This window comes from Manis javanica, chromosome 1 (assembly GCF_040802235.1).
Source record: "Manis javanica isolate MJ-LG chromosome 1, MJ_LKY, whole genome shotgun sequence".
NCBI lineage: Eukaryota > Metazoa > Chordata > Mammalia > Pholidota > Manidae > Manis > Manis javanica.
In genome coordinates this window covers 90970745-90996606 of record NC_133156.1, presented here as the reverse complement: position 1 = coordinate 90996606, position 25862 = coordinate 90970745, and the positions used below count along the sequence as shown (strand labels likewise).

The 25862-nt window shown below is 35.6% G+C and overlaps 1 protein-coding gene across 4 annotated transcripts in view; it reads right to left on the bottom strand.

The window, feature by feature from the left end:
* Nucleotides 1-6721: 6721 nt before the first annotated feature.
* AP3B1 (adaptor related protein complex 3 subunit beta 1) overlaps nucleotides 6722-25862 on the bottom strand; it is a 273969-nt gene continuing 254828 nt past the window's right edge. For 3 of the 4 annotated variants that reach the window (XM_073234795.1, XM_073234815.1, XM_073234807.1), the window contains 3 exons: nucleotides 23916-24013; nucleotides 18406-18544; nucleotides 6722-7449 (listed from right to left, as the gene is read on the bottom strand). In XM_073234795.1, coding sequence (XP_073090896.1) covers nucleotides 7296-7449; nucleotides 18406-18544; nucleotides 23916-24013 — 391 coding nt within the window. In that variant the 3' untranslated portion in view covers nucleotides 6722-7295. Of the gene's footprint in view, nucleotides 7450-7484; nucleotides 8375-18405; nucleotides 18545-23915; nucleotides 24014-25862 lie in introns of those variants that run through there. The other variant, XM_073234799.1, reaches the window with a different exon arrangement.

The following is a 25862-nucleotide window of genomic DNA, read 5'->3' as shown; positions in this document are numbered from 1 at the left end:
AGCCCCATCATGTTGGGCTGCTGTGGCCTGCGGTGAAAGCAGAAAATCAAGTTGTCACCAAGGGTGCAGTGATAAAGCCACAGCCTCATTTCTCTGTTGGTACCCTATAATAGCAAATGCCAGACAGCTGGATGGATGCGAAGCTTTATAAGGCCTTGATGCACTATGGCCAGATAATTAGTAGTTGCTGTTTTCATGTGGATATTCTGTTCTAAACAAACATCTGGAGAAACCAAAGTTTCTGAGAGCAGAAATGCCCTCTGCTTCTGGAATAAAAGACAACAGCCAAGAGAGAGTGATGTTTCCTTTCACCCCAGTAAGATTCCGTCTCTAAATTGCTTAGAACTTTACCAAGGACTTAGAGCTAGGTAAAGGTTAACAAGTCAGCAGAGTCCTGTGCCAAGATCAATCTTGAAGCAAACAGTTCCTGAGCTCACTTATAGAACCTAGAGCCACTTACACCCTATCCAGCAAGTCCTCCTCTTAATAGAAAGGACCCTTTCTCCTGAATTTTTAGAACCCCTTGAGTGGTCTGTGGAAAGCTCCCACCACCCCGACCGTAGGTTGAAGCTACTTCACATGAAATGATACAGAGAGCCCTGCCCTCCTGGCCCCACTGCCAGTGGCTCCAAGTGTCTAGTGGCCTGACCCAGCCTGGCTGACGTGGCCAAATGTGCAAAAGGAAGAAGTGGAGGGGCCTGAGCCCTTCAAACTCCAAGGAGTTTAATGACATAATGGCCTGAGAACTTCAACATAAAACAAGAAGAGCAACTAACGAAACTTACAACATAAAACCCCCCTCCTGTCATTTTTATAGTAACAGTAAAACACTTTATTGAATTTATGAGCTACATAATGACTATGAAGAATGTAAGTTGAATTAGAACCAACTCAGAAGTATATCAACTATAAACCCTTTTCTATTACCCCATCCCTTCAGCTTTTCTGTCCTTTTCCTTCTAACCAAGGGACATTGCCTTCGTCAGACGTATGCCTGAGACAGAATTCACAACTTTCTAATAAATCTTGACTCTTCCTCTGAAGCTCCAAAGCTGACAAACCTCCAGGGGTAAGACACTCTCTGGGGTGACCATTCCCTTTCAAAGCCTCAGAGCTATTAAAATGCATTTTAGAAAAGAAACCAGTTCATCTTTTCTTTGCATAAACCCTGTCAAATTGAGAGGATCTCTGGGAATATACATCAAGTACTTCAATATTTCTAACTCCGCATTGTAATGGTCTTTCCAAAATAGAAACTATAACCCCTCAGAAGTTTATGAAAAGCGTCAGCACCCAAGGATGCAGTGTGCAAGTGGGGGTGCTGGTCAAGTTCCTAATGACTGGGTGGGGGGAAATGCAGCTCACTGAGCTAAGCAGCATGCCAGGCTGTGTTCTCTGTTTCCATCTCACTCCTCAAGTTTTTCTGTTCCCCAAGGATTTTTCTGGAGGGGTAATAAAATAAAATGGGTGAAACAAAGCCATAAGCCAGTTAAGTCTGAGAGACATGTCATCTCATCTAAAAGGAAGAAACGGACCATTTCCATGCCTAAGGCTGACAGCAACGCCTGAGCTGGCAATAGTGCTATTCCATTTGATTTATAGAATAATGGGGTGACAAATGACGACAAAAATAAACTTTTACTGCACTGAACTGCTCCTTTATTTATGAAATTTGGCCAAGTAGTGAAATCTTTTATCTGCAAGTTGTAACATGGAGTGGGAAGGAGCGATTACGGTGTGGTAATAGTAATCCAGCGACGGAGGCCGAGTCAGTTGGAAATGGATTGAGGTAAAATAACTACCGCACCATGATAAATGTGAACAGCGCTCTGCTGACAGATGATCTAACAGGTGTTCATAACAACTATATAAGAGGATTTATTTATGACCAGCCGCAGCCGCAGCACTGTAAATCAACCCCAGCAGCTGCACGCCGCTGAAACCAGGTCCCTGATGGAGGAATGGCGTGAGAGCCTGAAGAACACAATTCACTCCAGAATCTTAATCATCAAATAACATTTTTTTTTGCAATTTACCACAGCACAGAAATCATAATTACTTTCAATTAGAAAACTGAGCTGCTCATAACTTTGTTTACAAAATATTTATATTTGGGTTCTATGGTTCCTGTGGAGGCTGGAGCAAAACAGAGGCTCTAGGGTTAGGGAAAGTGTGCCTTTGGGTGATAGCGGTTTCAGCGTGATGCCCGTAAGAGGCCCTTTCATGGTGGCTTCATTTTTTAAGGCTCAAAAATCACACCTTAAGTTGGGAGGATACTTGGTTACTCCCAAGTTGTGCATCAGCCACCACTTGGCTAATGGGAGGTCACACCTTCCCCTTTGTCACTCCTAACTTTATACGTGGTTTAATAACCAAAGAGAATAAACATTAACAACATACTCTTTAGAATTGGGGGGTTTAGAAGTGAGGGGCCCACTTTCATAAAACCTTTCTTAACTATTGTGCAAAGGCAGAATTTAATGTTTTCTTTTTGTAAGCCATGGTCTTACCAATTCCTTACTGTTATCCAGGGAGATGGTCGACCCTACCATAAAATAAGTCTTCATTCAACACACTGCTTAAAGAAAAAATTGGTTCTTACATAGGGTGAGAAGAAAATGCTCTTTTAGGGGGAAAAATATCAGAATCTTAGGGATTCTAAGTTTGAGAGCTAATCTCCCTTCCCTCCCTCCCTTCCATATCCTGGCACTTTTCCTTTGGCAACTCCTCCCTCTTTCCCCTCCCAGGCCAGTTATGAGAAGGGTGGGCAGATGAGGCTTCCCTGTTCTCCCCAAGCCCCCACATAGCACCTGCAGTTTTTGAGAATTGACATGAATGCCCCACTGGCAGAATTATTTACTGGCTAGGTTTTCTAAATATCTCTACATCTAGAATACACTTCTACATTTAAGCCTGGTCTTTGGTGTCTCTGGCCCTCAAGGTTGTAGATGAGAAACCAGTGTCTTAGAATGTCATTAAAGACAGGTTGAATCTGTTGTAGTAATGCCATATTTGAATTCTGAGGGTTGGGGTCTTCAGGGCACATTATTTACTGAACCAGCTAGGAATTACATGTACAAGTGATTATGCACATAAAACTGGCTCTGGAGAAAAAAGGAGGGGGAGATGATTAGAGATTTTAGCATCACTTCAATTCACAATCACTTAACCAGTAAATAGACACCAATGGAACTGCATTATTCTTCAGCTACTTTTACTGTAAGTCAGACTCATTTTAGAACCTAGACCTATGAGGAAATAACTAAAACACCCAAGGAAATATCTAAAATAGGCTTGTAAGCAGGAGGGTAAAAACCAACAGTCTGTCTCCTGCTCTGTAGTTCAGTGACTTCCAACCTTTTTCTTGCCTCTACACGGTTCCCAAGTGTGGCACAGCCCTACGTGTAATACCTTAACCACGTGTTTCTCCTCTAAACTACCACAGGCAATTGAAGGATGGGGATGGCATCACGAGAAGGAAAGACTGCGACAGGGAAAGAGGAGACATGAGGCACGGAAAGGGAGGGGATGCTGTTTTTTGGTGTGGGCGATGTTTCGTTCTGTATGAAGGTATTTTAGAAACATTTAAGATATAACCTCAGTTGAGAACAATATATTCTTCCTTCTTCCAGTCCCAGAAACTCCTTTCTTTGAAATGCCATTTAACTTTGAAGACCAAGCTTCATGGCCTTGGGCAAACCTTCTCAGACATTCCTAGCCCAGTGATCACTTCTTCCCTTAAACCCAATAGCTCTTACTGGTATGATTTGACAACCATACAACTGCTTCACAATGTTTCCCAGAAACCATCTCAGCTTTCAAACAGCTATGTTCCAAGTCTGTTGGTCAAGTGATCATATAGAATCTAAAATGTTTTTACTCAAGAAAAAATTATACACAGTGGTTAACTTACCAGGTTAGAATTCTGCTTCCTCCATAACAAGTTGAAAAGTGGTAGAGAAAAAAAAAGGCAATGTTATCAAAATAGGAAGAGAATAAAGCATTCATTTAGTTGTATATTGGATGCTACTTGTTGGGAAGTCACATAAAGAAAGGAGATGGAGACTGTGAAGATTCAGGAAAGAATCTACTGGGTCACCTAAGGCCACATTTTTCCATTAAACACAATTTCCATTCATCTAAGACTGTAACACTATCATAAACTTGATTTTCTTTCTTCCTCTAAAGTCTAAGAAAAGAGTGAAAGTGATCATGACAACTCTCTCTCAGGTAACTGGTCAAGTTGGAAGGCAGAAGGGAAAGAGAAAGGTAAAAAAAAAATGGCCAGAAAATAGCTCTCTTTAGAAATTAACCAACTTCCAATTGATGGAAGAACAAAAGAAATGGGCCCTGAGGGGCTGGCTGCTCTGGTAAGGTTACCAGTGTGAGGAGAGAGGAAACAGGAGTGAGGAGGTGGGTCAGTAGGTTTCTGGGGTTTGACTCAGCACAGGGGGTGAGTGGGCTGGGGAAGGAGGTGAGCCTGTATTAGTATGCAAGCAGAATGTGTTTGCAAACCAGGCTCACTTACTGGCGAGTCCACACTGAGATTTCTTCATTTACTGCCAATTGGACTGAAGGTTTCTTGAGGGTATAGAGCATATCTCCTATTGTCTAACTCCTGACAATGGTTATGCCTGTTCTGCACATTCCACAGTGGATGCAATCTTCAAGTAGAAAGCAAATAGTAAGGTTCTGTTAATTTTGCACTATAACAGGGATTTACCCCCTCCCATTATGTGAAAAGAAGATTTTTTTCCCCTTTACACGGTTCCCTTGTAAGGCCAGAGAGGTTGCAGAGAGGGAACAAAGAAGGTGAAGGAGCTTACATTTTCTTTACCTGGTCTGATTTTTTTTAAACTCCTTTATGTTATTCATCATGGTGGATTCTTGTCTTCTCTAATTTAACATGTAAATTCTTAACAACAGAAGGACAGATTGTAAGGGCAAACTCTTCATAAGCTATTAAAAGGTTATTCAAATGTTTATAAATAGTTACCGGGAAGGGCAAGTATCCAGTATTTTAATTTGATAAATTTATTGTTATAGCTTCCTCAGAATAAAAACATTCTTTTTCTTATAATAAATAAAGCAAATGTATTATGATACCAAAAATGAGGCTCAGTCTGCAATATACTATGAGAGCCATTCTTCAAGATTGGTGTACATAAAATGTCCCATTAAGTGGACATTAAAATGAAAAAATATAGCTAGAATTAAGAATCCAACATTGACTAACTCGACTCAATGGAACAATTTAAAGATAATCATGGATTATGGTAAAGTTAAAGGAAATATGAGGCAAGGAACTCTGAATCACTACACCAAAAAGAAAGAAGAAAAAACCCCCTCAAATTCTAAACTTGGGACTTCGGTCACTTTTCTAATTTCACTTACGTGAAAAATATTTTAATGATATTAATGTACAGATGTTAAAATGGTTTCAACTGTTAGCATACTACATTGTATTAATGATTTAATACAGATTTAAATCTAAAAGTTAACAGTCAAAAATATTCTTTTAAAGATTTACTGAAATTTCCTTTGTTTAAAAAAATATACACATGCATGACCTGTTTCAAGGATGAGTGCCCTCATTTAAGGAAAACAAAAACTGCTCATCACATCATACCATTTTACCCCTGCTTTGATGACAGTATGTTTTTTTCCCCAGAAAACGGTATTTAGCCTATCAAATTCTTTACAACATTTCAAAAGTTGTTGACTTGAAAATCCAAAGTTATGAAGCCCTGAATAGGGTTAATAATGTAAATGTCAATGGGCTGCAAGCATGGAGGTGCTTCTGGTGTCAGCATTATCACAGTGTAAAAGGCTCCATAGCGAGTAAGAACTGTGACTCCATAGCCGTACTTTTCTTCACCCAGATTAACTGCTGTATTTCAGGAGCAGGAAAAGTTAAGTCTTGTTATCTCCAGCTCACAAGCTTGAAAATTTAAGTACTTTTTTTGTAGTCTGTTCTCAATATATTCCAGGAATATTTTATATATATATTTTAACCCTTTCTATGTGTTCTCGAATGTTTTAATCAATGCATATTCTTTTTACTTTTTAAAAACCACGATGTGGCTCCATGCATAGGGAACTGACCAGCATATACACTGTTAAAGCCTGTTACTGTGTATCAGGAAGGTAAATACATTTCAACTGGCTCTAAGTAGGAAAGTCTTAGAAAAGAAGTTTTCTGATTACAGAACAAACTTAATAAAAGCAGTAACTTGCCTAAGTTAGCAAGTAAGATAAAAATTCCAGAGAAAAGTGCTAATATGTTGATCATGCAACTAGTTTAAAAAATTTCTACAGTTAAACTTATACTATTTGGTTTCTGAAGGTGCTTCAGTCCATCAAAGTTGGACATCAAGATTTGCAAAGGTATTAAGACTGAAATAATTTATTCAGCAGGTTTAATAGGCCTTGTAATCAGATCTCCACTAACAGATCATTATTGCACAGAAAGTGATGTCTTATTTTGCAACATTAAGATTTCTTTTGTTAACTATACTGTTTTCCCCCTCTTTGAGTTAACTACTCTATAACACAATTAGAAGATTTATCTGTCTGTTTGAAAGTGTTTTTTCTTTTACTAATGAAACCCCATTGGTTCCCTGCAGAATATAACTCTCCAAATATATACTTTAGAATAAAGAAACCTCAGTATATGAACTTCAGGATTATAAGCAGTTTCTCATTAAAAATACAAAACAAATATTATTCATATGCTAGTTTATTTATCATATTCAGAGATAATTTCATCACGGCAGCTGTCAGTAACCAATTGCAATACCAGGAAATTCATAGAACAAAATTTTGCAGAGATCTTCCTGTTTTTGTATTTAGCTCTAAAAAGTATTGTACCCCATTTTCACATACCAAGCTGAGAGGCCATTTAGACTATTTCCAGGCTAATTTTTGCTTACTGTGGGAGGGAAGAGGATTTCTGATGAACTTTAAGTATCCAATCTGTGTCTATCATTGTTGAAAAAGAGAAGGGAGATGAGAAGGCCAGAAGAAGTAGCAGGAGAGAATTTGCCACATGGATTCAAGAGTTGAAATAACTGACAGTAAAATATATGTTCTTTGGTTAGCAAAGCAAAAAGGGGGAAAGTATTGCATACATGATAGATACACACTAGCATTCTAAAGCAGGAGACAAGAATGTCAAGAGTGTATTCTTCCCCCACTGCCAGATGGAAGAGCTATTATTATAAATGAAAGGCAGCAGTAGTGGATGCCAGGCACTTTTGTTGTGTGCCAGATTCTGAAGTCCAGATGTAAGCAGGTTACCCATGGGACAGGGCAGGCTTCAGCTCCTGCAGCAGAACAGAACCAATCACAGTTTTCTCGGTGTTTATGATAAGCTGTGCTGTAGAGCCTTCCTTCAGTTCCACTGTGACCAGCATCAATGACCCACTGTGCACAGTTTTAGCTGCAAACCTGGGGGGGGTGGGGAAAAAGAGAGACCTTTTATCATGAGGGGGGAAAAAAGGAGACAGCATAAATTCAAAAAGGTTTAAAATAACTCTTTTTCCTCCATAATTTATTATAGGCTCCTACTGTCCCAAACCCCAAACCACATATTCTGAAAAATCAATAAATTGTCCAGCACCATGCTTACCACAAGCAGGTAATTTTAGCGCATACTTAGGAAAGAAGAGGAAAAGGACGTCTATTTACCATTACTTTGAACAACAGCTACATGTGAATAATCTCCATTACTATGTATTTGGGAATGAGTCATTCATTTGGTATTTAACATTTTACCATGCATAGAGCCTTTTAAAATAAACCACTATATCTTTATTTTTAAAATATGTTAAGAAAAGGTATTATTCTTAAAGAGCTTGAAATTTCAATTCCTCATATCTGAAAATGATTATGCAAGTTAATTTTATATACAGTATTAAACTCCTATTAAGCTTCAATGAATTCATGCATGTTAAAATATTAAGATTCATCCTCTAATGTGGATGATGACATATAACAAAATCACGTGACAGCCAAGTGCAACACCACACTCCCTCTTTAATTTTTTTATGTTCAGAACATTAGATTCTTCTTTTTGCTATAGAATGTAACAGAGGAAACTTGAGGTCTAAGGCTCCGTTACTAAATTCCAAGACACAAAGAACCTACTAATTACAAGGAATTAAAAGCAAAACTAGCCTTTTAAGCATTGCAATTGACTGAAAAGCCGTTGGAGGCACAATGAACTTCTGTCAATCCTGTTAATTCATTCTGCATGCACAGTTGAGCCCCAGAGACATGAAGGAAGAGGACCGTACCCTCCTAGGCCTCTATTTTCCACATGGAGCATGTTCCACACATTTTTTGGGGGCAGGGGGTTTGATTGCAGGGATGACTGGAGAAAAACAAAGTTGCTGCACATGAGCTTTTGAAAACACTAACAAGTGTAGAGCAGGTCTGTGACCTGCTGTGACCCCACTTTGCAGGGCCAATCCCCTTTCCCCTTTCTGTATGACACGTGTCTGAATCTGAGCCATCTGCCTCAATTTGCGCAACATCTTCAGCCACAATGGCACCCAGTTAGCCCTGACAACAGCTCACAATACATAAAAATAAAACTGCCGCGCTGACAGCACGCTGCGGACTATTCAAGAGCAAACCAACTGGTCAGTGTCTCATGTCTGACAATTAGCATGGGCCCTGCACAGAGCTCACGGGGTCCTCAGGGATCTGTTTAATTACCATCAACATAAAAGAGGGAGTTTATCAGGAGACACTCAGAAAAACTTCACTCCCGACTTAATTAAAATATTAGCCACTTAAGCAGGAAGCAGATTCTCTTTAAATGAAAAGTAATTTCTTTTTTGAGTTTTTTTTTAAATGACATCAAGATCTCGTAACACATTAGATTCCTTTTTTTGAAACATTACAAGCCATTTTTGGCCTAAATAGAATCATGAAAATCAGTTTTCCAACAATAATTAGAATAAGGCATCAAAAGCAAACAAATATGCTAATTTTACTAAATTGAAAATATTAACACTTTTAAATTGTGTTTTAAAATGACAGTTAATGGGTTGTTGATAAAGTATGTAAGAAATGTGTGTATTCCCAGTCATGTGTGTATTCTCTCCAAACATGGAAAGCTACTCTCTCCAAACATGCTGAACATTTGTGAGCAATCTGACAGAGCAGTTTTTCTACCAAGAGAAGCAATTGTAAGCAACCAGCATTTCAGGAACAGAAACCATACCAAGGCTTTTAAAGAGGTTTTATGAAGTTCTTAACATAAATATGCATCTGCTCTTCAGACATCCACACAGGAGATTAGGAACTGGGTACCTCAATTTTATTTTTTGAGAGAAAAGAGATCACCAGCCCCCAAATGACCTCTTTTCTATTACCCCTTACAAGTTTATACATCTCTTTTGTCCAAATTTTCATGGTTCTTCTGCTTCATTGAAGAATCCTGCTTCTGTATTTCTGTTAAGACTTGTCCCCACATGATACTAGGTGGCTCTCTTGTCCCACACTCATTTGTGCAACTTTCCCCACAGATTTGATCATCACTAAATGTTCATTCACCAAATATTTCAACAGAGGTCTCAATTTCTGACAGGGTTATCATTATGTAAGCAATAGTCTTATTAGTTCCTTTATTTACTTAACACTTGTGCCTTGGGACTGTAGAGAAGGAGATTATGTCTGAATAGAAACACAAAAGCACTTGAATTTCAGAGTTGCATAGCCCCAAGGTACATTTTATTTCTTTTCTATTAAAAATTTAGAGTCTATGTTAACAGTAATACACAAACTCAGCAAAGACAAATGTCAATTTTGATGTCAGTACATTTACAGAGATTAAAATTAGTGTCTGTACATGCTTTTGAAATCCTACTACCACAAAATTCTCAATACTGTGAAGAACAGGGGCATGAAAGAAAAGAGGCATTTGCTTACACTGCAGTGGAAACAGGCTAAGCAATGCATCCTAGCAATAAAATTTGTTAGCTGATGTAAAACCTACTTCCTTTTAACTAGGTTTCTCTGTTCTAGTTGGCCCAAATGGTGGAAGTAGTGTTTTAAAGCAGAAGACTAGAAGATCAGATGTTCTGACATTCTCATTTCACAGTTCAAAAAGGATGTGTTTAATTGGAACACAGCATGATTGCAATTGGTTTGTTTTGGTCCATGAAAAGCAAAAGTCTCCCCCCAAACGTATTAATTATTTAACTCCCTAACAGGCTATGCTTTAACTTACATTGAAAAGATAGTTATGCAAAGAGTACTAGCTAATAAATAACAATTAGTTAGCTTTTGGATATAAGAAACATTGATTACAAAGACAGCATGGGTTGAATACTGACATACTAAATTTAATGGCTGACATCAGAACCTGTGTACTTGGCTGCAAATGAAGATCAGGCTGTGACAATTTTTTTTCAGAAGGCATGTGACATTTTTGATCACTGTAAGAGCATCTACCATTTATTAAGAGCTTTGTGAAGTGGGTCCCAAGTACCTCACTTGCATTATTTCTTTTGATTCTATGATGCAGATAACTTTATAGGTGAGGGAACTAAGGCCCACAGAATTTAAGAAACTTGCTCAGAGACACACAGCTAGTGAATGAATGCCAAACATTCTAATTAGAGATCATACACATTCTCTTAATGTGTGCAAAATGCACTCTTAATATTTGTTTTTTATCAGTCAATAAAGTAATGTTTTTATTTATCTAATTAATGTTGTAATTTATTATTGTTCCAAAAATTTTAAGGAATATTTTTCCCTTCAAAAATTATGTACTTGACTTTGTAGTGTTCTGTAATTCAAAGCATCTTGACTTGATGCTTTGTCGTCACATATTTTTAATTTCTGCCTTTAAAGATACTAAAAAAATTTAAACACTCCCCACCCCCTATTCCCTCAAAAGAGACACCAGCAATGAAAAATACAAAAACCTTCTTGAATGGAACTATAACATTGGAGGGACTACTGGGAGACCAACCAACCTCAAACACCAGTAACACAACAAATGAGAACAAATATGAGGATGACAGTTAAAGATGTATTGCCCATGTACGATGGGCTCCAGGTTATTAAAAGGACACCATCTAGGTATTTTTCATAATTTTTCATTTTCATTCTACCACCAAGCACTTGCTGTTTGTAATCACCAACTGAGAAGATAAAACTGTTCGGATATGTCTGTGTTTCATCTTATTAAACATCTTCTTGTCTATTATCTCTAGCAACTGACATTTAATCTTTGAAGCCTTTAAAAATTCTTAAGATTAAAGAAAAAGATAAAATATGTGGATTGCCATACCTAAATGAAAGTATGTGCCACTCTTCTGTAAAAGTTAATTTGGTCTTAACTAGTGATAGAATTATGAAAACAGGTCAAATAATAACAAATTTGAATAAATATATTATCTACACTATATGGTCTTACTCCTCATGCACTTAACAATACCTTTTTTTAGATTTGTGAGAAATTGGCTATGGACCATAAACGCTCTTTGTTAAAAAGAAAATTCTACAACTCAATTGTGTTATCAACTGATATGCTAATAGAACAACATGAATTAAAAAATATTTATTTGAGAGGCATCAATCTCCAGGGTATTCACAAGCATACATTTTTTTAAGCAGAATCATATTTGCTACCCTTCATCCAACAGCTCTAAGACATGCTTTTTCTTCTCTTGGATAGTCTTCCTGGTTTCTGATTTTTCTATTCTGAGTTCAATTTTCTCATGTTTTCTGTTCTACTGGTTACCAGAGGCTGTGACAATGGCCCACTCAGGCTAAAACTTCTTTTTTCCTACTCTGTACATGAAGCCTTCAATTACTGCCTGCTGAAGCAGACAAAATCCTATTAGTAAGAAAGACGATCACAAGAGGCAGTGCCCTGCCCTAGCTGTATAAAAATAATTAGTCCAAAGTTGACGAATGTGTAATGAAGTCACACAATGATTATTTGTAAGAAATACTGGTTTGAATAAGCCTCCTAACATCAAATACCAAAGCATGGTGATTTGGAGCATTATTTTCCAAAGGATTTAAAATGATAAATCTTTATTACTTTGAGTTAATATGGAACATTTTAAACAGGCAAAGAATTTGTAAGTTGTAAAAAATTCCATTTTGTTGACTATAAAATTGTATTCTAAAGTTAAGCCCATTACATTATTGAATTAATGTTGAGTAAAAAAATCTACAGGCGATCCAAACTGTGAGACTTTATCCCAAACAATGTATTTAAGAAAAAATACAAACCAGCCAGCAATATTGTAGTCTTTTCTTTTAACATTCTGGTGAGAAGAGTTAAAACAAACAATAAGCTCTCAACTTAATTTAGTACAGATTCTGTTCTAATCTTTAGAGATAGTACAAAAAATATTCCCCATACTACCATGTCAACGATGTGTCCTCTTGCTTTATATAGGAAAACTAAAAAAGTCCAAGTGCCCTTTCTCAAAGGAGACATGCAACATTCCACTTATTCTAGATTATTTTTGATTTGTTTGTTTGGTGGGGGTGGGTGGGATGCGGCTTAACAACAAAAAAACCAAACAGTAAAGCAAGTAAATTCTTACCCCATGCTCTTTGATTCTTTATAAAATTGTCAACCCAGAATTAAAGTTATCAAGAATACATTGCTTTCATCTTTACACGAAAACAGTTACATATTCCTATTAGTGCAACTGCTCTTGAACTGCAGACTACTACGACCCAGGTGTGGAATTAAATACAACTTAAAGAATCTTTTAAAGCAAAAATCAGCTGTCCAGTGTGGTTTTTCTGGAATATCCCAATGTGATTTCCATGTAAAAATTAACTGAGGTCCACACTTGTTTCTCAATGAAATGCTGCTCATAGAGCCTGCAGAGATCAAAGCCATCAGATAAAAAAGCAGTGCTGTCCTCTAGTGGGCAACCACTGACCTGAGCAAGAATCTTTAGTCCTGTTTGAGATAACAGATTTGTCATACTGTTGAAAAGACCGAAGCCTGCTATCTTTATATTGTAACAACTGTATACACAATATTTGTTTTAAGACAGATGAAGCATGAGATGAATGAAGCACGGTGACTACACTATCAGGGCTTATAAAATTAGGGCACCAAGACACCAAATGCTATTGTTTTCTATTACGTTCCTTCAAAATTGCCCAGTATTTAAATATTCCTTAGTTACTAGGGGAAGAAAAGTAAAACTACTAACAAAAACAGTAGCCCAAGGGTTGACGAACCTAAGAACAAAGAGAAATATGAAAGATCCTGCCAAAAAGTGACTATGCCATTCATGTCTGTAACCCCAGTACTAATAAAATCTGTCAAAAGGTCTTCCAAAAATACAGAAATTAGACAATATAGATATTTTAGGATGGAAACAATAGTACTTCCCCTATTAATAACCATTAGACATGTATATAACAGTGATTCACTGGATGAGTTGAAGGCCTAGAAATCAAAGAAGCTGCTCTTCACATGCACTTTAATAAAAAAAAATTTATTTTAAATCTGAAACAAATAAACTGTCTTTTAAATGTGTTGATAAATTAAACAGCTGACTGCCAGGTTGCCATGGATACATTGTTCCATTCATAGCACCAGACTTTCCTAATAGTTGGGACCTAAGTAACAAAAGAACAACATTTATTTTATGAAGATTATAATTATTCACAAGTTGTGTATGTTCCAAACTTGCAAATTTAAAAAGTGATAGAGTAAACAAAATCCAAACCACAGATTAAGATACAGGGGAGAGAAAGGAATTTAGGTATTGAATACAAGTTAATAATGAAAGCTGTTCTAGGGTCTTATCAAATAAGCTAAGAACTAAAATAGAATCATGGCAGAGACAAGGCTGTTTTCTCCCAAATATCACATTTCCCCTAATAGGGTCAATTTGTTATTCATAAAAGGGCAAAATGAGTAGGTAGTATGACAACTCTTTTTAACAACACTACTGTATATGAATGTCAGAATTCCTGAAACTGGGTTAAATGTGAATGGCTGAGGCTGCTCGAAAGAAAAACTTTTACTTAAGGTCTGTGGGATTGTTTCATAAACACCACTGTTACATATTAATATAATCAACAATACACCCTCTTGCTGGAGCTCATTGGGCTAGATATAAAAAAAAAAGGAAATCAAACATCCTGTTTATTGATATTCTTAATGACTGATGTGTTAAAAAGGAAATATATAAACAAAGGAAAAACATTTAAAAATGTGTCATGTGGCTATCATTTACTCTTGGTAATTCAGGGTAGCCTTAAACTGTGGACTTTGGAACATTTGCCTTATAACAACTTGGAGTACCAGCTAAAATGCAGATTCCTGGGCCTGTCCCAGATGTAATGAATCTGAGTTTTTGGGTGTGGGTCCCAGGAATATGAGTTTTACACAAACTTCCATCTGATTCTTTTGTACAAAAAAACCTTAGAGATTTTGGTGCTATAGGGCTTAAGCTTTCTACTTTTTGGTCACTGTAGAGTAGTACCTTTATCAGAAGACAAGCAATGTAATAAAAACAAATGCACCTTAATTTCTATGTTGTTGAATACAGACCTCCTTCCTAAACTCTTGCTTGATTTCTTTCTTAGAGAAGCACAAGAAATTTTACTTTGCCCCGGATGACCCCAGGATTTCCACCACTAGTCTCTAACCTTCTCCCCTAAAACACATTAAATCTTGACCTTTTCCTTTTGTAATCCATTCACATACTGGTTTGGTTCTGTTCATTTGCCCTTTGTATATACCTTATTTATACATTACTTCATTACTGTTGTCTTAATATGCTTCAAGACTTTTACATAAGACTTTGATAATGCATGTATCTCATATTTTAACATGAAATAGCTAACATACGACATGGAGATATTCGGCTGCATGTTTAATCAGTGCTTTTTGATGTTTTTTTTTTTGGTTTTCATTTCTGTATTACTAATTTGTGTGGTAACTAATTTGGAAAATAGCAGACTGGCACAGTGACCATAACTGTAGGTCTCAATAAGATGGTTCTGTTCTCAAAAATCCGCTTTTCCAATTAGCAAGTGCCACAAAAATGAAAATAAAGTGAAGTCTTTCGAGAGTATACTGGTTGCCTTTCTGATACTATTGCTCACTTGGAAAACCAAAACTAAATGTCATATCATCTAACAATTGACATGCTTGCTCAATTGATCTTTAAGAGTGGTTAACTATATAGAAAATGTTCCTGGGTTTTGAAGTATATTCCATAAAACACATGCTCCTTTAACTGACTTTTTTCTTAATGGAGGCAATTTTCTGTTGACATGTTAGGAACCATTTTCTATTATGTGGTCAATTAAAATTTCTACTTTATATTATTACACACTTTTACACATTAATGAAGACTCACTTTTTCTTGCCTAATTCTTGTAAGAATACTAATTCTTAACTACTTTTTAACTTGGTATTTAATGTAAAAAAATTCAAATTTTGAAGAGCTGTAGGAATAAACTATTCCAAAACTAGACAATAAGAACTTTCATTATTGATGGTAAGAATATTACAATATTCTTTATGAAAATAAATTCTCTCAGAAATAAAAGTTCCTGAAAAATTAAATAGAACATAGATAGGCCAACTAAGAATAGCTTATTGTATTGAAGTTTTTAATATCTTATAAAATTAAAAGTCAAATGCTTTTCATACTTGTTTTTTAAAGTAATCTTAAACCAATTGCCAGTAATAAGTACAAGAATGTCTGTGGTCCTATTCTTCATAAACTTAAAAAAAAAAAAGGCAACCATCACAGAAAAATAAAGGAGTCATTCGAAAATCTCATAGGGATTTCAATTTATTATTAACAATTAAATAATATATAAGCTTAGGTATAAACTCATTAATCGCACAGGGTAATATAATACTGAACACTACAGTTAAAAACATTAATGCCATTCAATAAAGTGGTAAACTGCTAATTTCTGTTGTTATAACGTAAACAGTAATTGCTATTTCGTTTAAATGAAATTAAGAAAGGCACTGGTACAGATTTTACTAACAATTGTTTACTTTGTTTTAATTGTTACCAAGTATAAAAGAATGGCAAAAAATGTTACATATGCAGGATAATGGTTTTTATCAATTGCTGTATGAAAAATACACAAATAACTTTAGGTTTTTATTACCTAGAAGCTTTAGAAAATTTAGAACATTATTATAGCCATACTTAAATAAGAAAGCAAATGTAAACATTTTCAATTAGGTATGATGAGACTCGTGAGGCAAGTTAAGACAACATAGCCCACTCTTTTAACTACATATACTATAGGCATTTTACTCACTTTGACTCTGTACTAACTTGGGCTCCTCCCCCAAGTTATAGAGTCAAACACTAGGGCTGGATTAGAAAAGCATCAGGATGTTGGGGATGTGTATGAGGACCAGGAACATTAAGTTTGAGTGCAATCTCTGTATTCCATAGCCAAATACAAATGGTTCTTAGTTGTGTGTCTTCTCTGTATTTGTATGGATAATTGAGAATTGATTTAATTATATGAACAGACATTATGTTCCAAACCACCAAGACAAATTTCAGGCAAACTATGCTTTGAAAAGAATTACACTACTGTGTTAAATGTCTTTCTTAGTCTATTTCCAAACAGGAAGATAGCTTTCAGATTGCTCGGCTTTGAGAAGGTAATTTGGCTATTTCCTTCTAAGAAACAAAAATCTGGAAAGCTGCCATTGATTTAAGAAAAGTTGCAAAACCATTTACAAAACAAAAACTAAATTATAAATTCTAACATAAGCAAGGATTACCCTATGTCTTTTTGTACATTACAAAAGAACATGTTAAAATAGGATTTAAGTATTGCTGGATTATCAGATATATCAGGCAAAAATTCATACACAAAGGCCAAAAGTTATAGTTGATGTACATCTTTTGGCATTTTAGCAATTTCATGAATTCAAAGGATTCATAAATAAAAGAGAACAACTTCTGCTAGAGAAAAACACCCAGGAAAGCAAAAAGTATTTAAAGGCAGAAAATAAAACAGGAAAACTTACTGAACAACATTAACTGGTAAGTTGTATTTGCATGATGGTCTCATTATGGTGACCTTATATCCATTTTATTTTTTTTATCACTTATGTGAAATAGATAGGCTAGTCATAAATTAAGAAATGGAAGTACCAGACCTCTTCAGCAATTTATACTTAATGACCTTTCTCTAAATAGAACAAAAGTACAAGGTCAATTTGTTTTTTGACTAGTATACGAAGTTTTCATTCTGTCATGATTAGAAGATGAAGTGAGGCAACTCTGGATAATGGCAGATCAAGATTGGAACTCAGCTCTTCTAATGTCAAGTTCAATGTTCTTCCACAGGGAAGACAGAATTTCATTTCAATCCCTTTTCTTTTTTCCTGCCACTCCTTTCCAAACTGTTGAAGAACTTAAAGCCCATAAAGAGAAGTTATAACTTGCCCAAGACTACTAGGCCTAAAAATGGCAGAGCTGAGAGTCTAAAACCCAGATCACCCATAGCAGCCTTTATATAGGGCCTCTCTTGTTTCTGTATTAATTAAAACAATTTTTTAAGGTTTGAAGGCATTCCCTTGATTTAAAATTTATTTTAATAAATAAATGGCAGAAGTATGCCACTGGCAGTGAGTGGAATTAAAGATGGTTGCAATGAAATTCCCATAAGCTCCCCAAGGACTCAGTAACAACTGCATGGTTGTTTCAGGGTAATTTTTTTATCTTTACTTTCATTTCAAGCCACTGGCATTCATAAGAACACAAAGAGGGCAAGCATATTAATCACATTTATTATTACTTTTAAGGACGAATGACTTGGATCTCACGCTTTAGATGGTTGGGTGAAGGTATTCCTAGCCTAAGAGATAGAAGCTACATTTGACCCTATGTTGGTTTTCTAGCAGCATTGTTAACTGGAAGCAGCCTTAGGGGACTGCTGTCAAAAGGAAATCTGTAAATAGTACCCAAACTTCCCCCCCACTTTAAAGTGAAAAAGTCCAACTCCACTTCTTCATAAAACATGTTCTTCCTGGAAATCCACTGAATCCAGTGAAATAAGATAAATTCTCAACCATATCTCACAAAAGGTATCTTTAAGAAATCACCAAGCTATAAAATGCAGATACACTATCTGTATCTTTCACGATAGTCCAGACCAATATAGTAAGGATTGTTTAAATCCTTGTATAAAACAGAGAAGAGGGCCTTAATCCAAATCAATCAAATACATCATAAGAAAAAAAGGGGTGTGTGTGTGTGTGTATATATATATATATATATGTATGTATGTTTACGGGTCGTTTTTTTCAAGGAAAACTATGAATTGAAAATTACATATTTTCACATATGTATTATACATGTATACAAGTTATCTCCATGTCACATGTGGTGAACCTACCTGTGTATATTATCTTGGCCAGAAGGAACTACACCTACATTGGCAACACTGACAACCTTCTGAAGGATCACGGAGGGAGTGAAATTCTGTGGTGCAGCAATGATTGCAGCAGAAGTTTCATTCATCCCAGTTAGCATTCCTGTAAGAGCAAAAGAAGGTTCCCTTTTACTAACTTCTTTATGAAAATTATATTAAAATAATTTTAAGCTCATAGCCAAAATTAAAAAATATATTTGAAGAAAAACAACTCCTGAATATAATTTACAATTACCATAAAATGAACTGCCACTGTTTCAAAAATTTTTTTAAATATTCATTGTGTAAGAAAATGTGTAAAAACGTGGTCCAGTATCACTCTTAATAAATCTGATTTTAAATACTCCAGGTTAAAAACAGAATCACAAAGATGAAACTTCGATCTCAGTCCCCTTAGTACTACTCAATTAGTTTGGGCTCCATAAAGAATTTTTTTCGTCTCCTTTGATTCACAGACCTCTCTTGCCAAATGCTGCCTGAGGACAAATCAAAGTGGTTCTGGAGTAACTGGCAGCACTACCTGCTGAAGGGCCTCAGTATGACGGATCAACATTATCTTAACAATGACTGGAAGTCACTGAAAACGGTTATGTGGTTCTAAAAAATGTGCAAGTATCTAAGCTATAGTGATAGTAGTTGTGAAAAACATATAGTTAATGACAAAACACCAATTAAAGTTTCTTAAGCTAAACACCTGAAAACAAAGGAAAAAACGAGAATAGAAAACCTTAAATCCCAGAGACATTTCAAGTAATATTGAAGAAACGAAGTTAAACAACATCATGAACAAAAACCATACAGAATTAACACAAAACATGCCATTAATATCAGAATCTCATGAAAAATGTTTAGTGAATAAATTCAGTAACATACAAAACACTTGGACCAAATATTGAAATTTAGTCTCCAAGTTTAAAAAATACAAAATAATTTTAATAAATGCCATCTATTTAGATCTGTGATACAAGTCATTGACACCTAATGGTATCTACTAAAAATGGTAATCTTTTGAGACATTTGATATATGCACAATGGCTTACACAATTCATAAAAATGTTGAAATTTGATTGTATGTTTTCAAAAGGTCCCGCACCTTTGGGGATATATATTTATTTGTTGCAAATGCAACCCCCCCCCAAAAAAACCCCTCTATGATTAGCAGTATGAAGACACTAAAGTCTAACACTAAAAACATTTCCCTAGCCTTTAACAAAGAGTAGTTTTTACTAACCATTTTCAAACTCGGGGACACTATGTTCTTAGACTGTTTAACTTCAGTATTAGGCAAAAGCTTTAAAAACTACACAAGCAGTCAAACATTGCTTTTAAGTAAAGCACAGTGGCTGCTGACATAACACTGCTGAGAGATGTGCGTACTAATTTAGGATTTAAACCTTCTCCATTAGGCTCTATTGAAGAGCAACTGCTGAATAAATGAATGCAACTATGTTTATGTTAAAAGCCTGTTTCCCCGCAGCATGTAATTAAAGGAAATGTTGTACAAAGCCAGTACTTTTGTCAAGCTCCTGTAAATGGAAAGATGGATAGCACTCAGAGAAGTGAATGCATTGCTTCATATTTAACCTTAACACTCTTGTCATTAATGGTTTGTCTAAGTTGGTCTATAAAAGACAAGGTACTGCTCCATTGAAGTAAAATTTAAAAAATCAACTAAACCATGCTTTTCAGAACAGAAGATTCATTATCGTCAGCTAATGTATTGGCATAAAGCAAAGTAACATCCTATCAAGTGAGGCACACATTCAATCTGCCTTCCCACCCCCCTTTATTTTTAACTCATGCTGTTTTATTGTTATAGGCAATTTGTACCACTCAGCATGACAGTGTAAACTGAATCAAGATTAATTTACATGCAAAAGAACACTTAGGAGAGCAGCATGGTAAGCAAATGTATTGTCTCGATTGCTGAGGTGGAAAAAGAACCTGGAAGGAAAAAAAGGTGCGCTAATTAAGGGGCATCAAATATGATTGCTTGTGGTAGTTAAGGGCCAGAAAATAGTAAATGTCTGACCATTTAAAGAATTAGCATCTTGCTAGCTAGGAACCCATAAGATGGATGCATACATCATAATAAAATTAAGTAAACATTCTAGGTTTCTTAAACTGGAGATTTTTCTAAATGAAAATATATCAGGTATTCTCAAATTAACGAGAAAGAAAAACATGCCAAGGTTTCATTAAAAGTTTCTCCTATAAAAACAGATTTTAAACAATATGTAGCCAGCTCGTATATAATAAAGGGAAAGTTACTGGGAAAATATTTAAAAATTGTCAGACTACAGAATTTGTTGCTTCACTGGAATTTATATAAATTTTGGTGAGGCAGTGGACAGCATTTAACTTAGGTTAATCAGCTGTAATTAACTGCTAAAATGTAAAATAATATAAGAGAATATAATTAAAAATTTTTTCCTATGTTTTAAATTTCCAATTTAATTGAGAAGAAGAAAATGACTAAGAGGAAGCAATTTGGAATAAGCAATTGGTATAGGTCTCCAATTTAAATTGCCTCAAGAAACCAAATCGTATTTTTTTAAGTAAAAGAGAGATTGCATGTTATTTACAGTACTGAAATCATCCCAGAACTAGATCATTAACTAACTGCAAGGTTCAAAACTCACAGCAATTAAAAAATCATGCTTCTGGTTAAGGCTCATAAAATGAATGCTACAGATTAATTTTAATATATAGGATAAACCAATCTTTCATTTAGCACTTTGTAAACATGCATGTTTAGCTATGGAACTCTAAATGCAACGACTGAGTAAAAGTGATATAGATCAGGCTGCTTATTAGAAATAAAACTTCTTTTTCAAAAAACAATCTAATATGTATGATCTGTTAGAGGTATTAATATTGTGTACACTTAAATTATGTACATCTTTAGTATAAAAACAGAACCACATTCCTGTTTTTTATTTATAATTTTTTCAGTTAAATCACAATACATTTAATCATTTTAGTCCCAAATTTATACTCTGTGAAATGAGATATTAAGTATATAAATTCATTTTATTTAAAGTAGAACAGTTTAAAGCTAGCATGTAATGACACAGATTTATGGTATTTTACCTTTCAGAAGTCTGCATTGATAAAATCTGAGGAAACTGATTTTCACTTTGATTTAGGATTTTCAGTTAGTGAGGCATTTCTAGGTATCATTTGTGAAATAAGCTAAGCTCTTCCTAGAATAGTATAACAAACAAACACATGTGTAAAGTTGAGGATTGAGACCTCTATTACTAAACCAGCTGAAATCTGTAACTAAAAAGATGCTATTGAAAAGACTCTTTAAACCTGTGGTAAATTTGCCAGCATCAAGTCCCATATCAAAAAATGAATTCAGGAAGACAGAAAGAATGATACAGAAATGCCAAGAGACTTGCAAGGATTTACAAATACTTCATACAAACAAATTTTCAAATAGCTTTATTCAGAGTAGCCTTTCTGCTCTATTAAACATAGCAAACAGCTGCCAGATTTATTCAGACAAATAATCAACAACCATAGAAGTAAAATGGCAGAAGAAAAAGGAATTTTGGCAACAACTGCACAGAGGACCACAGCTGTTCTCCAAGTACACCTCTCTCATGCACTTATGGTTCTGTATGGCTAGCCAGGGAAAAATCCCTCAGTCATAACAGAGCCCCAAAAACTTAATCAAAACATCAAGTATTTTAAATCAAAGCTTAGGGACAGAAAGGGTATATGATAATCTGCTGCTTTGCTGCATCTTTCAAAGAAGGAATATCCTCTTAATAAGTGTACCCAAACCTTAGTCAGTCAGTCACTTATGTGTCACTCACCTTGGTTTGCTGAGCAGGTATAAAGCAGAGAGACAGGCTTTAGCCAGCAAAGGGTAAGAATAGCAAATGCAAGAATCAATTCAATTTGTCAATACAAAAATAAAATCACAGAGATGATTTTCTTCTACAGCAATAATCAACTTCCAAGAAAAGCAAACACAAAGATGGATTTAGTCATTCTTTTTTATCACTTAAAAATAAGGAAGAATAAAATATTATTATTAATTTACTATTAATTTACAGCCTTGTATGAGATTTTCTTTGTCAGATTCTTCTACAACAGGTCTTTCTGACATTGTGTATTGCAGAGGCTTACGGTAAAAAAAAAAAGCCTTTGGCACTGCAATAATGGAGTGTCAGGAAGCTTGCCCTTTTCCTTAGATGTAGATATTTGTGTTTGCCTAGTACTTTCTGGAAGCTTGACAAGTATGACTTAATGACTTTGAAATGACTTTTTGATAAAATCACTCCAGAGAAAAAAGGAGCCTAGATTCATATAAACTTTTAAAAATTGCTGACTATACCATTTAAGTATGTGCTAGTTTTTAAAATTACTTTGTTAAAGTGTCATTGATACACAATCTTATGATGGTTTCATATAAACAACACAGTGGTTTTTACATTCACCCATATTGTCAAGTCCTCGCACCCTCTATTGCGGTCACTGTTAATCAGTGTAGAAAGGTGTTATACTCGTACTTGTCTTCTCTGTGCTGTACTGCCTTCCCTGTGGCCTAGATTGTGATTACTAATTACTGTGTCCCTTTATCTCCTTCTCCCTCCCCCCAGCCTCCACAGCCCCTCCCTTTGGTGACCACTAGTCCCTTCTCAGTGTCTGTGAGTCCACTACTATTGTGTTCTTTCAGTTTTGCTTTGCTTTTATACTCTACAAATGAGTGGAATCATTTGGCATTTGTCTTTCTCTGCCTAAATATGTGCTAGTTTTATAAATGTTATCCTTACCTAATACATAAAGTCAGATGGAATAATTTCCCTTTATTCATATAAGAAAAGAAATTTTTTTTTATTAGAAGGTATGCTTGATTCTGGGGCAAGCACAACATATTAATACTTTTATTCTGCTGAAAATATTTTCTTTTTAGGTACATTTAAAAATATATTTCCGCTCTGATGTAGTCTGACAACAGCATTTCTTTAATATAGAATTAGGTCAAAAGAAAATGGAGGTGTTTTAATGCTGTAATTAGGACTTTATTTTGAAGGGTAAGGCACTCTAACTTGTGCAAGGAAAAATATATTAGGAGGACATGAAAAACAGTTCTATAGTGAAAGAAAATACAGAAATGTAACATTTATATTGGGAGGAGTTTGGTAAGCCCCAAATTCCTGACATTTTCACTAATACAAAACACATAAGTACATTAGGTTGACAAACCACAACTTCAAAACTGAAAAGTTAATTAGGAATCAGTTTATTAGTTTAAAGACATATTAATCAATTTTCAAGAATTCCAGAAATGCAACCAAACATACTTTAAAGGTTATTTTTTAGCAAAAACTGGAAGACTGTACACTGATATCTGCTAATGGCTATGTATATACGGTAATTTATTTTAGAGACCAGACAGAAGAATGAGCAAATACTGTTCGGATGTCAATTTTCTGTAAATTGTAGTGATTTCTCACCTTGCTCCTTCTTAAAATCCTTCTCTGACATAGCCACAGGTAAAAGCAGTTCTCCAACAGGTGGCTGAATATTAACATTGAAGCAATCATCCTTGGTACTATGGAAAAAATACATGAAAGCTGACTAAATGCTTAAAAAAATAAACATTCTTCTTAATACTATGCAGTTAAATAGTATTATGAAATAGCAATTAAAAGCATATGCCATCAGCATGTAAAGTGTAAGATCTTTTTGGCTCAACTATCACAGCTAACAAGGCTTGAAAACTTTCTCAACTATTTGCAGAGAAATGCATCTGTCATCTCAATCGGAAAACATTCTCTTTTAACAAAAACATGCAGTTATAATAAATACACCAATTGACATAGAACTTTTAAAAACAGGTAAGCAATATCCACTACCACAGGAACATTTCATATAGCTTTTAGAGAAGTAATATTTTACCTTTACTTTGCATGCTGAAAAGTATAGATAGAAGATGGAGCGTTTTAGTCTTAAATAAAGATCTTTTTAAATACAGAGTAGTTTTTAATGAAGAATAGAGCAGTGACCACACTGTGCTCATATATGTGCTAATAAAAGAATACATCACCTGCAAACTTGTTTTCTTAAAACAAAACCTTTATTTTTTAGCAGTGTTGCTCAATGGCATGAATGATCAACATGGTGAAAGCTATTATTTCAAATGACAGGATATGAAGAACTCAGAAAAGGCAACTTTGTATTTATACTAGGAAAACAACAGTGAGTACATCTATTTCCTTTAAATCTTATCACACTACTCTCTCTAAAAAAAAATTACTAAAAACTGCTTACAAATGCGTTTGAAGTTAGGTTTATCAGCAGGCATATCAGTTAAGAAAGTAAAAGTGTTAGGCAGAAAGATGATATGAGCAGGATGAAACGAGGGAAGGGCCCACCAAGAACTCAGGGAGTTAATCAGAGTTAAGCCACAGAGCCAGAAAGGACTCATGCCCTTTGCAATGTGTTCCTTCCACATGCACTGAATCTGGGCTGACCTTGAGACTTGCTCTAGCTAATGCTGGTGAGATAGGGCACAGACATGAGACAAGCATCATGATTAACTTTCCTAAAAATGTTGAGATGTGAATAGCATAGTGGGAACAAGAAGGACTCATCTTGAGGCTAGGAGAAGAGAGCTGGGAAGTTAGGTTCCTGACATATTCTTTGGTAATCAGCCAATGACTTATCGTAAGGAAAGGCAAGCAGTCTTAACTGATGTTTCCAGTACTTGGAAGTAGCCACTACCTTAGGGAAGAACAAAAAGTTTGTCCTACAGAATTACCTAGTGGACTGACTACAGACAATGACATATTGTCCCTCACCAGAGATAGAAATCATGAGACTGCCTGACAACCCTACAACTCCCAACCCTTTACCTTTGCCCCATTCTTGAAAGCCTTAAAAGACAGCATCCCAGCTTTTGGGTGCACCTTCTCCTCTCTGAGGTTGCCTGCACTTCCCTTTCTTTGAGTGTGCCACTCTCTTTGTCCTACTCCAGACAAGTAGGGAGGGGCTTTGAGAACTCTGATTTGGGCTTGCAAGTTCCTGTTGCCTGGGACCTGGATGGAACTGCAGCTGTACAATCGTGATCCTTAGTCGCCTGCCTGAAAATCTCTTTTCTTTACTTTGAGAAGTTCTCAGAACATAATCTCACTCCATCCAGTGCTCTGTGGCATCCCCAAATCCTGGGGTGGTAGGGGCTTAGTTCCCATGCCATGCAGATTCAAGAGGACACTGGATGCCAGGTGACCCTGGCTTTAGGAGTTGGCAGGGGACCTGCCCTTTGCTGAGCAGCAGTTCAATGAGCTTCCCTTTCCTCCCTCTGTTTTTCCTTCCCCTCTGCTTTATTCAAGTAAACCTGCCTTTGTCTAACTTGACTGTAGCCCACTCCTCCTTTGGAGGAGTTCAGTATAGAGGAGTAT